Source organism: Pteronotus mesoamericanus, unplaced genomic scaffold (assembly GCF_021234165.1).
Source record: "Pteronotus mesoamericanus isolate MK-2021 breed Mesoamerican mustached bat unplaced genomic scaffold, CSHL_Meso_final contig_163, whole genome shotgun sequence".
NCBI classification, from domain to species: domain Eukaryota; kingdom Metazoa; phylum Chordata; class Mammalia; order Chiroptera; family Mormoopidae; genus Pteronotus; species Pteronotus mesoamericanus.
Window position 1 is genome coordinate 5221907 of NW_026555064.1, and position 18154 is coordinate 5240060.

Genomic DNA, 18154 nt, shown 5'->3' on the forward strand with positions numbered 1-18154 from the left:
TCCTTCTCCTCTCTGCCCACCTTGAATGCACATTTTTGGAAAACTCTCTCAAAAATAGGAAAAGGGAGAAAGCAGTTTCTATGTGATTATTTATTATTTCTCGATACTGGCAAGAGGCTTTCCTCTACAGAACAGCTGAGAGCATTACTCCACGGGTAGGGTTTACCTTCGTTTTCTTAGTCCCAGTATGTGACCAATGCGTACTGAATTCATTTACGGAACCGTGACTTGTGATGAATTTGTCCAGGTGCCATTACAGCGTAGTTATTGAAATCTTCATTTCTTTCCCCAGCTCTACTTTACGAAGTGTTTCTACTGGATCCTCAAGACCTTCCAAAATATGTTTGGTGTGTGGGGATGAGGCTTCAGGATGTCATTATGGGGTAGTAACCTGTGGCAGCTGCAAAGTGTTCTTCAAAAGAGCAGTGGAAGGTAAATGTTCATGTGGGTGTTCCTTTTACACATTTTTCTCCTAGTGTGTAGTCTGTTTGCACAGTTAACTCTATAGCATTATTGGGAAATAATTCAAAAAGTATTTTTGATGGATTCTGCCAGTGATACATAGTAATAATACCTGTTCTAAAAACCTCCTGAAGATTTTCTACTGAGCAATATTTAATGGGCATAAATTGAAATTGCAAACTGAAATCAACCAGTTATAAAGAATTTTTTGTTGTTTGTCTCAGTCTCTTTTTTAGTGAGACTGAAAAATAATTCTGTGTTATCATAACTTTATATTATCTGAAAAAGCATTTTTAGCAGGAACACACAAAATCATTTTTTTGTGTGTTTCCGTACAGTTGACCCTTGAGCAACACAGTGGTTGAGGCACTGACCCCTTGTGCTATTGAAAATCAGTGTACAACTTTTGACTCTCCAAAACTTAACTACTAAGAGGCTACTGTTGACCTCAAGCCTTATCAATAACATAAAATGCATGAGCTAACACATGTTTTGTATGTTATAGGTATTATATACTATATTTTTATAATAAAGTAAGCTAGACAAAAGAAAATGTTAAGGAACTGTAAGGAAGAGAAAATGCACATACAATATTTATTGGAAAAAAAGTCTACGTATACATGGACCTGTGCAATTTAAACAGTGTTGTTCAAGGGTCAACTGTATAAGTTTATGTGTTCGTAGCAAACTAAAACATTATCAGTCTCACTTCTGTAATTTAGGTTGTGTTCTATATAGAATGATTTCATTTAACAGTTACTTCAGATTCCAGGTCACTGTTCGAGTCCTACCTTTATTCCTACTGAAGGTTTTCAAATTGATAATTAATGAAAAATTTGAGACACGTTTTTCTTCTGTCCAAGTAATTGTACCTCCTAAGGAGAAACAGCCTTTTGGTTTATTTTTGTCTTTCTTACCCTCACTTGCAAGCAATTAGTTAACATCAGACTTAGGCAAGATGGTTTTATTAATGTTGACTATTATGACTGGTTGAAGTGTAGAATTTTTGCGATTAGTGTAAGTCCTATTGTATAATTGACACTTATTTTCACTAAAGAGTTCAACATCAAGACTCCTGTAGATTTATTTCTCAGGGCAGCTTTCTGAGAGATAAATTGGTGCTTCAGAGACTTAGGCATAAATGACTCAAATATTTCATCTCTATTTTGCTGGAGACCGCAAGTTAATATCCTTTGTTCTGGGATTTTTTTAAAAAAAGCTGATCGATTAATTATTTCTTTGCTTCTAGAGTTGATTTTGCATTATTTACATTATTAAGGATTAATAGTCCCCAAACCCAGCACTGAATTGGTAATAGGAGTTCCATATTTCTTTCTCCGAATATGGGCTGTTGGTTACAGGTGACAGAAAATTCAACACAAACTGGCTTAAACACCAGTGGAAAATCATTGGTCCATGTAACTGGAAAGTCCTGTGTCGGCTTGGCTTCAGGCAAGCAGTGTTCGTAAGCCAGGTCATTGAACTCAACCCCAGTCTCTGCATTGCCTGACTCTGCTCTCGCTCTGTAGTCATGCAAGCTCATGTAGTCAGGCCGGCATCAGGAAGAGGTTTTCTGTTCTCAGCAGTTCTTACAAAGACCCCAGTTGACTTTAACTTGGACTAAACTTGACTCACATGCCCCCTCCCTGCACTCCAGACCTGTCCCTGTGGCTGGGGAATGCAGGGATCTGATAGGCTGGTCCTGGTTGCAGTAAGCCAAACCAGACAGGGCATTTCTCTTAGGAAAAGATGGGTTCTGTTACCAAAAGGCTGATTTCAGGAAAATGGGAAATAGTGAAATTAGCTTATTTCTGAAGGCTGTCCCTCCACCCTTTCTCTTTTTCTTAATTTTATGATTAGCTCAGTAGAAGATAAATGGGTGATACTTACCTCGGGCGCCTTCCTAATTCTACCATTACCTTCTGATTTAACAACTCCCCTCCTGAGTTCACTCGTTAGTGAAGAGAACAAAGTGTCGTGTGGTATTACCTGCAGGTCGGCCTCCGTATCAGGACCCAGGTTTCCACTCTCTCCAGAGTCCACCCTTCTCTGCTTCTGAAGCAGAAGGTTGTCTAGAAATGTTGGCTTAGTTTTTGTTGTTTTGAGTAGTTTCTATGGAAATAGCTGAGGAAACAATTATTTTTTGTAACTGAAGTATAAAATATGGAAAGACCTAATTGTACATCATTTTCCTTCATTAAAAAGCTGATCAGTAATGGATAATGAAACTTGATAAGTGCCTTTTAAGACTTGTATTAATATAGCTTATTTCCTATTTACTTGGCAATTAGAATCTTTAGTGCTTACATGCATGAAACAAGGCTATAAATTTTCATTATGAACTTTGTGACAATAATGACCAACTTGTGTTTGTGGTTTGTATTTGTTTACTGTTTTGTCCTGTGTGTGTGTGTATGTGTGTGTATATGTAAGAGAGAATAAATATGTGAGAATTATGGCTGTCTTTGTGATTTAATAATGAAATATTATTTTTAATACTTTATATAGTTTGAGGCACTAATTTCACAAAGTTATGGTCTACAGATACTATGTTTATTCCCTTTTTATAGATGAAGGCATTTAGAATAAGACCCAATCAACTAGTTTATTCAGAATCATAAGCTCAAACTTAGATCCATCTTAAAGTATCATCACTCCAAACCCAGACCCAACCCAAAATTTCACAACTCCAGATCTCATCATCTGTTTGTTCTATTCTTCATAATTCTCAAGTTCATGAAAATTCTGCCCTGTATGCCATCTATTCATCTTGTTGGTAATGAAGGAAGCGATGTAAGCATTGAGAAGACACAGTTTGGCACATTTACTCTGAGAGAGAGACAGAGAGAGAGAGAGAGAGAGAGAGAGAGAGAGAGAGTGAGTGTGTGTGTGTGTATACACATATACAAACATGTATGGATGTTTTATGTTTGAATATTTACTGAGTTTGTTTTCTGGTTTCCCTTGATAACTTGGAGCTCCTCCTTCGATTACAAAAGCAGAGAATTCTAAGGAGCAGCAGGTACAGGAAGCCAGGATGAAGGGAGTCAGTTGAAGCCCAAAGGAATAACACCACCAAGGACAAAACGAGAAGTGACCACTAGAGAAGAGGAGACAGGGTTGGCAGGGAACAGTCAGAGCTCTGAGTTTATGGCTTAAGGCTTTATGCCCAAGAGCGCAGCACTCTAAAGCTTGGTGCGACGCACAGTGGGGACAGTGTGGGGAGGCCACACATCACATTTTTAAAGTGTAAGTGATCTAATCTTTGTTCTGTTTGATGGGATGTATATGTGTGCTTAGTTTTTTTTCTTCTTACACATTTAACATAAAAATACTCAGAAGTTTCATCAGAATACCTTATTTGCCAATAGCATCAGTTAAGAGGCACATTATGGTACCTTACAAATGAAAGTTTCTAATTTTCTTTTTACATTTTGAACTGCTTATTTGCCTTAATGCTTTGTTGGGACCTTTTTATCAAAAAAAAAAATAGGCATTTTTATATATGGTTACATGGACTGGTTATTCCTAGTTTAGCTGAAGTTCAGGCATTATTGCATCTGTGGAATTTTCACTCCCAGCTTTTGGTCTTTATTCATCATTAAGCTTTGATTATTATTGAATCTTAGCCAACCCCGTGCCCACAACCACATATATATACATATATATATATAAAATATATATGCGCCAAATATATATATATAATATATATTATATATGTGTGCATGCCAAATATAATTATATAATATATAATATATATAATAACCAAATATATATTAATAACCATATATATGCATGCCAAATATATATATTTGTATATTATATATACTATATAGTATATATATTAGTATTATATATACTATATAGTATATATAATAACCAAATATATAATAATCATATATATATACATGCCAAATATATATATGCATGCTAAATATATATGTAATATATATTATATATAATAACCAAATATATAAAATAACCAAATAACCACAACCAAATATAAATATAATTTTATATATATAAATATATATATATATTTAGAGAGGAAGGAGAGATCATTTATTATTTTCGTTCAGGTTCTCCTTTGTGGTGGAAATTGCACTAGTGTTCGGCAAGGAAGACTTAGTTTAATTTCTGGCCCTGCCAACTCATGAGGTGTGAGATAAAGGCAAGTTATTTACTTCTCTGGGTCTCTGTTTCTTTACATGTAAATGGGAAACATAGTATTTTGCCATCTTAATATTACCATGAAAAGTTACATAAAAACAAAATATGCTGATTTTATAAATCATAAAGTAGATTCAAAATATTAGATCTTGTTATTTTCTAAGAACAAAATGCTAAAGTTTTCTGGTCATGTCTGTGTAAAGAGATTCTGTAAATAATGCAGTAACATTGCACTGTTGGGCTTTCATTGGTAAGCCCTTCATTTTTCTCTTCATTAGATCTTCATTTTCCTGTAATAAGTTTTTTGCCCATAGCACCACACTTTGAGGTTATAAAGATCCTTCTAGACTTGCAGTTCTCACAGTCCTCCAAGGGTATGTTGGGGGGGCGGGCGGGAAATGGAGGTCTGTCACCATTTCTGAAGGGGCTTCTACACGTTTCCGATGTGGCCTGGACTGCTGAGATTTCGTCCCGTGATGAGCACCCCCACCTTGGGGGGTTGCACAGTAGAGGAAATATTCAACCATCAACAGCCATCAGCGGGACTTTCAACATCTCTGTTAGACGTCTTTGGGGCAGGGCAGTCTTGGCTCCAGAACCTAGCAAGACAGTACATATTCAGTAGCCACCAAATAAATGTTCCATGTATGCATGTGTGGCATAGGACATTCAAACCTAAATGACTTCCCCCCCCAAATCAGCAAATTATCAATGAAACTGCCCCCAGAATTTATACAAGCCCTTGGACTTCTGATCTACAACTGGTAATTCTAGCATGAGTTTTTACTGTCTCGGTCTCTCTCCAGCAGTAAATTTTGTATTTCACCTCATGTGTATTTTACTTTGTGGTCCCTCAATGAACAGAGCTGACGACACTCAGCACACTGTTTTATTGCCTAATTTCCTTTTTGGGTACTCAGTATACATGCAGAGTCTGGAAGACACAGCTACCACAAATCACTGAAGTGTTATAAGGCTGTAAAAGAAGACAGTTCATTATTATGTAATGTCAACTGAATTTATATTTTCGAAACAGGCCTGTTAGGCTAAAGAGGCCATAGCTGGTTAAGGATGGCCAAACCAAAGAATGTCAGTCTCCAACTCAGACATTCCCCTTTAAGTAAGAGACTTAGAAATCTATTTCCTGGAATGAAATTGCTTTAAAAGATATAATTGTAGATTAATCTCAGGGTTCCTCAAATAGAGGCAGTATTTTAAGACAACCAGCCAGGGACCATGTACCTCATTCCTTTTGCATGAAGTTCATAACATATAGGGTAAAAAAAAAATCTTTAAATTAAAGATTGGTTATTCCACAGGGGAAGATGTTTTCACGAAAATGTAATGGCAGATTAATAATTTTCTTTGCTTTTCTAAAATTAATGAGTAAACTGAAGAGGCCCAGAGGATAGCATCTGACTGTGTCATATACCCCAGTCATCACTCTCAGTGCTGTGTGTGCTCATCATAAAAGGGGACAAACCAGCAGGACTGTGAACATGTGGGAGGTTTTTGGGGGGGGAGGGGACAGCCCAACTGTGCCACACACTAAAGAGCTTACGTTTAGCAGACATGCACTAAATCAGGGTGGTGTTATATAATAATTGAAATATAGCTCTCCCTTTATAACTGGCAATATAAAATCAAAGCAACAATAAAGCAAGGAAATAATTTAATGCATATTTACTAGATATCTTCACTGTGTGATGGGATACAGCCCTCAGTGCCCCCATGAGCCACGTACTGGGGAATGGACTTGGAAGTGCACTGTCACGGCTTCAAAGCTGCTGAGTCAGAGGTGGGAAACCAAAGACTGTCCTGGCTTACATTTTTCTCACGAAACACCTTAAAGACTAAGTGTTTCTTCCTTTACCAGAATTTAGGAACCAGGTAATCTAACTCTTTCCAAGTACTTACCATAAGAGCTTAAACAAATACCCCCCCAGTAGATTATACCTATCATATTTATGAACACTCCTTTCCCACAAAGCCTTAGTGTTCATTGCAAATGATTGACCAGATTTTTTTTTATCCTTCTATTTGGTTGCTATGGGAGTGCATACACCCATGACATTTAGGCCGACCTGGAAGGTTAGGAAAGGCTTCTTAAAGTATTGCCCCCAAACAAACTGAACCTTGGATATTAGAATCGGCAATGCTTAGAGGGACAAGGACAAGCTGTCTGCCCAGGGCACCAGAAGTAACTTCATGTCTCCACCATGAAAACGTGTGGTGTGAGGCGACAGAAGGTGCAGCCAAGGTGCAGATTGGGTCCAGGCCTGGGCTCTTGGGCAAAGCAGAACCAGCCTCTGACCGTTTCCGGGCAGCAGAACAGTAAGTTCAGCTTTGCATTCAGTACCTGGCTGCGGGGAGGCTCGCTCATGGGAAGCAGGCAGCCCTGATGGCTGTTTGAAGTCATTTGGGGAAGAGAGGAGCAGGGGTAGAAGTAGACTGACAGTGTCACTTGAATAAGGCTCTCTGGGAAGTATCCTTGGCAGTCCTGGGTGGGAACTGAGGAGGCAAAGATCTAGGAAGATGCCCCAGAAGGGGCTGCTGCTGTCTTTGCTAAGCTTAGGAAGACTGGAGCAGCTCTGGGGGCATGAGAGAGAAGGTTCGTTCTTTTTCATTTTATTTTTTTTCCATTGCCATTTACCCCATTTATATCCCCCTCCTCGCCACAATCACCAGACTGAGAAAATGTTTAGCAGACATTTATTCAGTATCTACTAAATGCCAGACACCATCCTAGGCAGACTTAGGGGGACCTTGCGTGAAGGTCAAGTGAACAAAATAGACAGAGGTCCCTGCCCTGGTGGCGTCTTACATTATAGTGAGTGGTGGTGGAGAGATTGAGCATAAAAAAATAGTTATTTATGTAGCGTATGAAAAGTTGGTAAGTTCTATAGGAGAAAAAAGCATCGCCAGGAAAAACATTCAAATGAGATTTGGCTTAGGACAGTGTATTCGAAATGTCTGTAGGACAGTCAAGTGTGTCTAACAGGAAGTTGGCTGTGTGAGCCTGAAGTTTGGGGACAAGGCAAGATTGAAAATAAAGGTTCTAGAACCATCATCCATGAAAGTAGATGTGTTTACACATGAAATGGGTATTTAGAGAGACAGGGTTAGAACCATAGAGGACATAAATCTAGAACATTTTGTGTGTGTCCATGTGTCACATGTATGTGAATAATCTTTCTCTTTCAAGTTCGCACACAGAAAAGTCTTAGTTACTTGTCCTGGTTATTCCAGTTTAGATGACGTTCAGACATTATTGCATCTGTGGAATTTTCAGTCCTGGCTTTTCATCTTGATTCATCATTAAGCTTTATTATTGAACTGTAGCCAGTCCAGTACCCACAACCAGACATGATATCCAGGAAATTTGATTTGCTAAGTGGCACAGAGATAATGGCAAACATGTAACAGGTGCACAAACAACACTGATTGATTGATTGATTGATTAGCTGATAACTGTTGAAATATATGGGTGGGATTCACCCTCGTTTCTGTCACTGTTTCTCTGAAGTAAAAAGTATGTTGAAGTAATTTATTAGAACATGATTTGAAGTAGGGATATTTGGGCCAAAATTAAGTTGGCACTATTGAAAGAGAGCTTTATGTAGCTTAAATTTTTAAATAAAGGTACACTTCACAGAGCAAATTTGAAAAGTATAAATTAGAAACACAGTACATATTTCTCAAAGTCATTCCCCATGTTTATGTGTTTGTTTACAATCTAATGGCACAAAAAAGTCCAAAGCAGTCAACAGCTTACATGACTTACAGTGAAATTTAAAATAAGCAAAATGAAAAAGCAAGGCAAAGGAGCAGTGAGAACAAGCTATATGGCAGGAATGGGGATGGCATAGAGGGTCTATGCCCTGGGCCTTTGTAGACACTGGCCACTGCTTTGGCTGTTAGCTTTCGAGCAGCCAGACTCCAGACAGTGGTGCGTCACCCAACCTATGATCTTACAAACTAGTTTAGAGGATTGCCTGTCAATAAGAAAATGTTCATGAGCTACTTTATTTTTAATGTGCCTCTTCTTTCTATGTGTATTGTAACCTGAAATTTAAAAAGCAACTCATTCATTGGTAGTAATGGAATAGTTTGGTTTATCTTAAGGGGCAGTGCTGAAAAAATGATTTATTCTGTGAATCACCTGCTCCTCTATTAATGGCTGCCATTTATTGGCAGTTGCTGGGTGCTGGGTGCTGCACCAAGTATTCCACGTTTTATCTCTGTGATTCCTCATAACTGCCTTTTAAATCTGAAAGTTCTGTGAGTTTTGAAAGGTAATATCTTTGCATCTGAACTCTAACTAATTGTTGTGACAAGGAAAACATTGACTACTTCAAGGCTTAATAATATGACTCTTCAACTCTTAAAATTAATAACAGTAATTGTAAATATCTGAGTACTTATTTTGTGTTCATTATGCTAAGAACTTTGTATATTTTCAGTTTAATTTACATAATAATTCTATGACATAGATAGGATTATTCTCTATCCTCACTTTACAGATCAGTCACCTGAGGCATGTAGAGCTAGTCCAAGGTCACCCAGCTCAAAGGAAGTGGCAGAGGTGGGATTTGAACCCAGGAAGCCCAGGCATTCCGACTCCGTACTTAACACATGAGCTACACGGACTCTCACAAGAGTTCTATCAGATCCCAACTATTTTTACCCATCAAAAAGTAGGGCAGCATCTCTGCCTTTAGAACACTTAGGAAGAGCACATTGTAATTTAAGTTATCCCGCTCTACTCTAAATAATTAACTCCTAGTCATTTCAAGTTAAAACTCTAATTTGAATTTCTGTTGCCCTAATGGGAAAGAAATTGGGTAGTCTCTATTTCTTCTTAAGGAATGAACTCCATATTCTTTAAAAATCACCATTACCACCTTCAACATCTTGATATTAATTTAAAGTTCTATTTAAAATTTTTATCTTCCTGTGTTTCATTTCCTGGGTGTGATAAAAATTAGATGTAGCCTTTGAGGCTCAGAGAACCATTGCGAGAATGGCCTCCCTCAGACAAAGCTGAAAGCTACTAACGCTCTGCCTTTTGCTGTCCACTTCCTGCCTTGGTGGCTGAGAACAGAGCCGTGAGCCGAGGGACACCAAGCTGCTCTCATGGAAGTTGTGCTCGTGGTGTAATTAGGATCATACAACTTACAGGATTGGATACTCTCAAGAGTGATTTGATGCCACGAAATGAAAATTGCTAAATTGACTGCAATCAAATACCAAAATAGCACCCTGGAAGGATGGGGAGGAGGAGGAGGCATTCAGGCATTGGGGTGGAGGGGGGAAGGCGGAGGCAGGAACTCGAGGCCCTTGGCTAGAGCAGGCCCATGCCCAGGGCAGAGGGGGTGTCTGAACAAAGCCTCTGGGTTCAGATTATGTAAGGCCCTCATATTGGCATAAGAAATCTCAGCCTGTACCTTAAATATAGTAAGTCTTTTTGTAAGGTTCTTTACAGTGAAGAGACTCACCCAGTGGCTTAGGCGGCTGTTTTCGTCCCTGGTGCTGTGCAGCGGCTCATGGCAGGGACCCCCTGGAGGAGGAGAAGACAGCCGGAGTGGAATTGTGGAGGACGGAAAGTAAACAGGCCCCCGACCTGTGACAGAATGGGCACAGTGCAGTGGGAGGCCTGAACTGAGCGGCGAGGAGGAAGACTTGGCAGCCCTGATGGGGCTCCCTGACAGAGAGTGGGGAGAGAGCACTGGCACCACGCGGACAACGCATCGGGTTCAGGACTGCCGGGGCTGCAGAGGGCGGCTCTCCCAGAGAAACGGAGCAGTCCAGGTCGCTAGGACTGGAAAAGCGGAGACAAGATTCTGAAAAAGTTCCCTTTTTACCTGGAGATGTTTTCTGGAACGTTTTAAAATAAAGAAACAGCACAGGTCAGTCCTCAGCAGTTTGCAGATGGGTTCAGTTCTAGGCAACAGATGTCAGTGGCTGCTGCGGCTGTTTGGTGCAGTGGACAGGAAGCTACACAGTGAAACTGAAAGCCCAGTGAAGGTCTGGGTCCACAGCACCAACGGAACAGGCCTGCTGAGTGCGGGGCTCGTTGGTGTAACTTCTTCTATTGTTACTCCCCATAGAGGGACTCAGTGATGGTTTTAGTGGCGTATGACACTGCAGGGAGCCACAACGTGAAGCAATTAACGACTGCGAAGGCGGAAAAATTCTGTAGCAAATAGAAGAAAACACCAATGTTTCAAAGCCCCCCAAATTTTTCCTGTAGTTTTGTCCTCTTTAAAGACAGACATGTTGAGTGTAGTGATTTTTTTTCCTTTTAACCTTATTCCTTGGCATCTGTGTTCACCACGCATCTGATAAAAATTTTTCCAGAGATAAGCAGATCCCTGTAACACAGACATCCCCAGGTAAGTGTGCGTGCGCACGCACGCGCACACACACATGCATACATGCACACACGTGCAAATGCTCTGCCCCCACCTCCCTCAGTCACCCAATGATTGCTGTTCTGGGGCTAAGGAGATGGGGGAAATCCTTGAATGTCAACAAGGCGACTTCAGAACCACCCGGAATTATTGTAACACCACCACGCAGATGCTCACATTCTCTCTCACACTCGCACACCTCCCTTCTATATCAGAGACCAGATCTACGTGTAGAGGAGAGCAGGTTGACACCATGGGAAGAAGCTCACAGCTCTTCTAAGCAACATAGATTGTTCCCATTTTATGTCCTTGCGGTGGCCATATTCGAAGCTCTGTAATAAAGGCTAGACCTTGGAATTTGTTGACTCTCATGCTGCATATACAGAAGCAGCACCTTCCTACGTGCACTGTGCTGCTGGTGAACAGCGGCGCTCACACCCACGTGGCACAGGGCCATCCCTGAGGAAGGGGAGGACTGTGTTTTCTCCTTACAGGTGTAAGACTGAGGCCCCGTTTGTTCACCAGCATTTGGAAACCTAATGCATCTTTGCAGAAATGTTTCATTATTTTTCTAATTACAAAAACATGAAATAAAGCAAATGAAGTAAAAGATTAAAGACTATAAACCTAGGAGGGTATCATACCTGTCAACAAGAATCGAAGTTACTTATAGCAAATTAGCTGAGGAGTCAATAGGCTGAGATCTTTAGGAAGTTCCGTAGAAATTCATACTTCTATATAGCACTGTAATTACAGTGCAGGTTCATTAAATTATATTTGTTTTAGTAGAATCAAAACTATATAATTTGGTGGGAAAAAAAACAAATACTTCTTCTTCCCTCCTCTTCTATTTTTATATTTTTATTTTCTTCTCCAGTTTGGAAGGAACAACCAGAACTCAAGTTTGGAGATTCACACCACCCTCTTAGAAGCCGTTCTGATCACCACTAATATTTTAGTCAAGGGTTACTTGGATATTTCCCAACCATTTGAACACTTACTTTGAGAATTTTCCAGTAAGAAATCGTTTAAAAAAGCGTCATCAACATAGGTTCCAAAGTCACTTTTATGTCCTCCACAGTGTGAAGAGAGCGAGAACTGGCCTTGGGGGTCAGGCAAGCAGGACTTCAGTCCAGAATGACACTGCCTGCTCTGAGACTCGGAGCAAATATAGAACGTCTGTTTCCCCTTCTGTGAACAGAAGACAAATCTGCTCAGCCTGTCTCTCAGAGTTAGGACGCTAAAACCGAGTACAGATACATTTAAACTGATTTATGAACACTAAAGGATTGCTTTACAGACATTATAATATAAAAAGAGGTTTCCCCTTTTTAGGGGATAATGTGATCATTAAAATGTGGAATATTTAAAGCTACCTTATATACATAGTAAGTAATTGATTTGGGGGAAAAAAGTGAAAATTAAAGGAAAACATATATTACTTTAGTCCAGACTTGGAATTTTGACCTCCTCCTCTCTGGCTCAGGCCGGTCTATCTTGTTCATCAGGACTATGTCAAAAGGCCGGAGTGGGGAAACCTTTGTATTTTAAATCAGGATTTAAGTTTGATCTGCCTGAATACATAATCAAAGAACAAAGGCAATTTTCACACTCTTTCTGCACCTTACACAATTTGGAAGGTCACAACTACTTTTTACTTTCTTCTTTTTTTTAATTAAATGTACCAAGATTTCTAAAACACGCTGCCTTCTCCTAACCCCCTACTCTTGGTGAACGACTTAATTGGAAAACCAGTGTAGAATTAGTCTAGGTTGATTGTTTTTCATTTGGCCTGCATCATAGCATTTCCCCAGTTGAACCAGACTCAGCAATTTGATATTACTTACATTACATAAGTACTAATTGTTTTGTTTTTTACTAACCAATATGAACTGAAGTTGCATTCCAAAAGAGAATAAGAATGAAGAGTATTAACAGCTATTAATTACAAATCTTAAATAAAAAATCGCTTTTTAAAGGAGACGAGATGGAGAAATTGTGAGAGAAATGCCATTATTAAATGGTATTAGATTAAAAATTCCTTCAAACAACCTTCCCTTTCCATTTTTAAAATAAAATGTACTTCTGACTTATCTGATTAGGATTTAGATTTATTTCAAGAACATTAGTTGCTGTAATTGGTGATGCTTAAAAATATTTTTACATCTCCCAAATACTGAAAAAGCTGACTTCTGCCTAATTTAATCAGCATTTCACAAAACAAAGCTATAATAGACTAAGGTCAGATGTCAGTGATGCATAAAAATCCAGGCCCCGCAGTTGGAGAATCGAGCCAGGAACAGATGCTGAGAAAAGAAGTGAAGAGGCAGGGAGCCCACAGGGCCAGGGCTGATTTGGGACGAAGCAGCCATTGAAAATGGGGAAGAAAAATGTCCCACGCGTGCCCGCAGTGTCAGGTCGGACTGAGAACAGGCACATTTGCTCAATTCAGCCAACATCTGTTGAGTGCTGACTTCCCATCCTGTGTCCCGGGCACCGGGTGTGTGTGCCCCCATCTGTCCCAAGTAAGGAGAAGGCACGGGGGTCCTAGAGACCACCCTGCACTTCATTCTAAGCAGCGCACATTTCATTCGCTTAATCCATGTTCTTTTGCTTGTACCTGTACTTCATTTCATGTATCTTGAAAATTACCTGTAAAGCAAAAATAATTATATTAAGCCTTAGGAGTTGACTTCGTCCTGAAGTGAAGCAGTATAAGTTGTGGAAAAAATAAAATGGAACTGGGGAAAAAAATCCCTTTTTACAGAGATTCTCAATGTTGAATGCAGTTTACTGGGCAGATCATTGGCGTTTTCAAGGACTGGTAGCTATTTTCTTTATTTAGATTAAGTTGTAATTTATAGTCATGACCCAGAGGAAAGGGATGGGAAGGAAAAAGAAATTATTTTAGTAGCAAAAATTGACCTTTTTTGAGCCATTAACTCACCCTTTGTAAAGACAAACCAGGAAAATAAAGCAATTTTTAAATTACTCACAAAAGCAAGCAAACTGTCTCTCCTATAGTGAGGAGAGAGTCGGTCAGAAGTGTAGCAGGAAGGTCTGTTTCTTCGTTCACGCCGGAAAGCAGAGCGGGCTTTCTCTTTCGTCTTTACTGTAACTTATTACACAAGTACTAACTGTGCTTTTTCTTTCTTTAATTTTTTTGCTATCCAATATGACCAGAAATTAAAATTTAAAAAGGGTTAGTAATTTTACGAGAGTGTTAGTTGGCATTAATTTTTTAAAAAATCACTGTTTTTAAAAGACACTAGATGGAGAAATAATTATAGAAAAACCAATATTCAATGGTTTTAGATATAAAATTCCTCAAAACAACTTTCACTTTAGAGATCCTTAATTCCCTGCCCTCCACATATATGATGATGATTTTTTGAAGGTTCTCAGTTGCTACCTGGGCCACAGAAAGAACGTCATTTCAGACTTATGCCTGTGGTTCTTTCATTAATGAATTTTTAAAAGTCAACCCTATATTAAGTGTTATTTTTATAGTTACTGAAATATGTTGAAGATTTAAGTTGAGACACTAGTGAACACTTTTAAACATGTAACATGTTAAATAGTTTTTTTCTTTAGTAATTGCATTATGACATCATTCTTTTATAAGTTACAGGTTTGTTTTGGGAAAAGCAGTTACTTAAAGGGTATGTCATTGTATATAGAGGTGTCTACCTGTGATGTCAGTGTGCTGCCTACTGTAGACAAGTCTCTTTTAAAACAGAAATCGCTCCATTCAGAATTATGGGAAGGGCCTTCTGCTTTCTTTCATATCATACGAGAAAGGGACACCAACCATTTTCTTACATTCAGGTGTCTAGATCACGTTCCATATACCTCCTCATTCGTATTGAATGGTTAATTAAGAAGTCATTTGGAAATCAGTCTCAGGCAATGACTTATTTTATATTACATAGGTAAGACATATGATAGCCTTCCCATTGTTTAAGATTCTATTAAGATTCTATTTTATCATAATAAATTTATTTAATAAATTTGCTATCATATGTAAAATAGATTGTAATACCATTCCCATATACAAAATTTTCATCAAAGACAGTATTTCCAGATTCAGTCTAATAAATCTTAATGCTTATTTTTGTTTTTATTGGGGCAAAATGCACATAACATAACGTTCACATCTCGCTGTTTTTTTAACTGTACAGCTCAGTGGAAGTAGGTGCACTCACGTTGCCACACAGACGTCCCCAAGGTCCATCCCTGGAACACTTTTCATTTTGTGTCAGGTTGGCCAAAAAGTCTGTTTAGTTTTTTCCATAAAATAAAAGACACATTTTTTCATTTTCACCAATAACTTTATTAATTTGGATATTTTTAGTGCGTCAGCTCTCTCTCGCTCTCGGCTGCTTCTGGGTAGAGGCCAGAGGTGCTGCTAAACACCTTCCAATGCATAGGACAGCCCCACAGCAAAGAAGTATTTGGCCAAAATGTCAGTGGTACCAAGGGACTTAGCAAACCACTTTTGACACATTCCATCAGTCACAGCACCTTCTCTGTACATTGCACAAACCTTTGTTGTGTGTGTTTCAGTTCAGTTTTTACCTTACTTGAAATAATAAAGGATAATATGCCAACAATGTTGCATATCTTCTTCAGTCCTCACTATTAAAATGGCTGGCTGCGCAAAAATTCACTAATCTTTATAAGTGTTTTTTTTTTTTTTTGAATGCAGACTGATATGACAGCTGTCACAATATAATGTAACAAAATTGTTTCAAATGAAATTAAAGACAACTAAGTGCTACTAGAGCCATTGTATGGAAAAAACTAAAGGAACTTTTTTGCCAAGCCAATAAAACTGAAACTCTATACCCATTAAACAGTAACTCCTCACTCTTTCCCTCCCTTCCCCAGCTCCTGGCAACCACCATTACACTTGCCATCTTTGTGTGTTTTGTTTTTTCACAAGGGCTTTTCTCAATTTTAACGTAGTACATGAAACTAGCTGATGGCACCTCATTTTCCATGTTAAGTTTAGATGTACCGTGTTATCGTTGAAATCATAACCTTAGGAGTCTGTGCTCAAATTCTAGTGTCACTGTGTGTACTGTTCATCATAGTTAACATTTATTTAATGACACTCAGAGCTGGCGCTGGAATGGACATTCTGTGGTTTCATTTCTGTACAGTTTCTGAAGGAGTTAAGGAGGATCCTCATTTTTTATGAGGAAGTTAATTAGAAGAATTACTTCTAATTATGGAAGCCATTCATCCATAGTCACACAGTGAGGGACTGAGGCCGGGATTGTGTGAAAGTCTCTCTGGCCCCACGCTGTCCTTTGTTTGACTTCACCATGTTGCACTTCTGGCCCTAGGACCTGGGGCAAGTTGCCAGCCTGAAAATAAAGACAGGGTAAAACCACCCAATTCCTGATGTTTTGGCAATTGGAGATGATGTATCTGCCAATTATGTAGTATGTTGTGGACATTAAATAAATGATAACTGTTCCCTGTGTTCTTATCCCTTGTCGGACTGGACATATATCACTGAGTATGCAAAGCTCTAAGTGGTTACTTGGTGGAATAATATGTAAAATGTCTGGGGAACAATAATTGTGTGTCAGATTCCACCTCTCCCTGTCCCACACACGCACACATTAAGTATAAAATGTGTATTAGAAACCAATAAGGGGCTACCTTGGATCCTGGTGAGAATAAATACCATTGAAGTCGGATGTAGGCCTAGGGGATGCAGCTTTTCCAGTTGTTAAAATAGTTCTATTTTATTATCAAATAGGGGGATGGATGACATTAAAAGCTATAATACTATTTGATACTATTTTGCAGAAGGGATTCACTGCATGGTGTTTGGGACACAGATCACAGGTCCCAAAGTAATTGTCATAAAAGGGGTAATTTTAATTTTACTAAATTTCTACCCACATAAGCCTAATGCAGAAGTATCCTTTTAAAAACTTTTAGAAGATAAAGGAGTGCAATAATCATTTTTTAAAAATACTTGGCAGTTTCTCTCCTTCCAAGATCAAGCCTAGAGAAACCAATATACACTGTGTGTATTTGGAGCTAAGATCCTGTGGCCTTGCTCCTAAAAAACAATACACAGAGAAGCTCACCTCCATTTCTTCATGTGCAGTTGTGACAAAAGCTTATATTTGCATATGTGTTCCTACCAATAACCATGTATAGTTAGGTGACTTAGCAAAAGATCACACAACTTCGACTCAAACCTGACTCTGACTTCAGAACCAATACAGTTCCTGACAAAGTAATTACCATGCTGAGTGTGGCATATTGGAGAAAAGTGGAGGGGGAAGAGGTGCCCCTGGGTTAGAAATCTTAAATGGGCGTGGATTTCCATTGTCCAAAAATAATTTTGTAAACTGCTGCTGGTTTTCCCTGGAAACAGCTAGGATGCTCAGTGCTCTCTTCCCCACACTTACAGCTGACCCTTGAAAAGCAGAACTCAGAATGGCTGTTGTATCATTGGCCTTTCAAACCAAGGGAGTCAGCGTCTCAGGATAGGTCTCAGCTCCATCTGTCCAGGTGGTAGTTTGTCAGGCTTAACTGCCAGCTCCACCCATACATGCGGCAGACCTGTGGGTACAGATTAGCCAGGATTTACTATGATATAAACTCCTCCTCTTATGTAAATGACTGTCTGTCCCTCAAAGCAACCCCTCTTAATAACCTTGTACATAGCGCCAGTTGTAAATGATCTAACCCCAGGAAACTTTTCTGTTGCAGAAATTGCAGTGGTAATCACACAGCACTTTTCTTCAATAAACTGGCACCGAGGTCATAATTGGCACACTGGTAAATTCAATGATGATTCTCTTTCCAAGACTTCCAGATGCTCTATGCCATCCTGGGGAATCGGAATGGCCTAACGTTTTCTGTCTGTGAATATGTCATCCTAGGGCCACGAGCACAGTTGTGAGCTGGTCGACTGTCCCCCACTTACTGGAAAGCCCACTGTGGGGAAGTCTGTGTTCGTTAGTATATTTCATTCCTCAGTGCATAAGGAGGTGTCATGGAGCCCTTTGAAATCCAGGGAAGCTGGTCAGGTTTCATGCAGAACTCAGAAAGGGCGTTAAAGTGGACACTGGAAATCC

At 39.2% G+C, this 18154-nt stretch overlaps 1 protein-coding gene across 2 annotated transcripts in view; it reads left to right on the plus strand.

Moving 5' to 3' along the window:
* NR3C2 (nuclear receptor subfamily 3 group C member 2) overlaps positions 1 to 18154 on the plus strand; it is a 294426-nt gene that overhangs the window by 149223 nt on the left and 127049 nt on the right. The window contains exon 4 of one of the 2 annotated variants that reach the window (XM_054562702.1): positions 293 to 444. In XM_054562702.1, the coding sequence (XP_054418677.1) occupies positions 293 to 444 (152 nt within the window). The remainder of the gene's footprint in view (positions 1 to 292; positions 445 to 18154) is intronic. The other variant, XM_054562711.1, reaches the window with a different exon arrangement.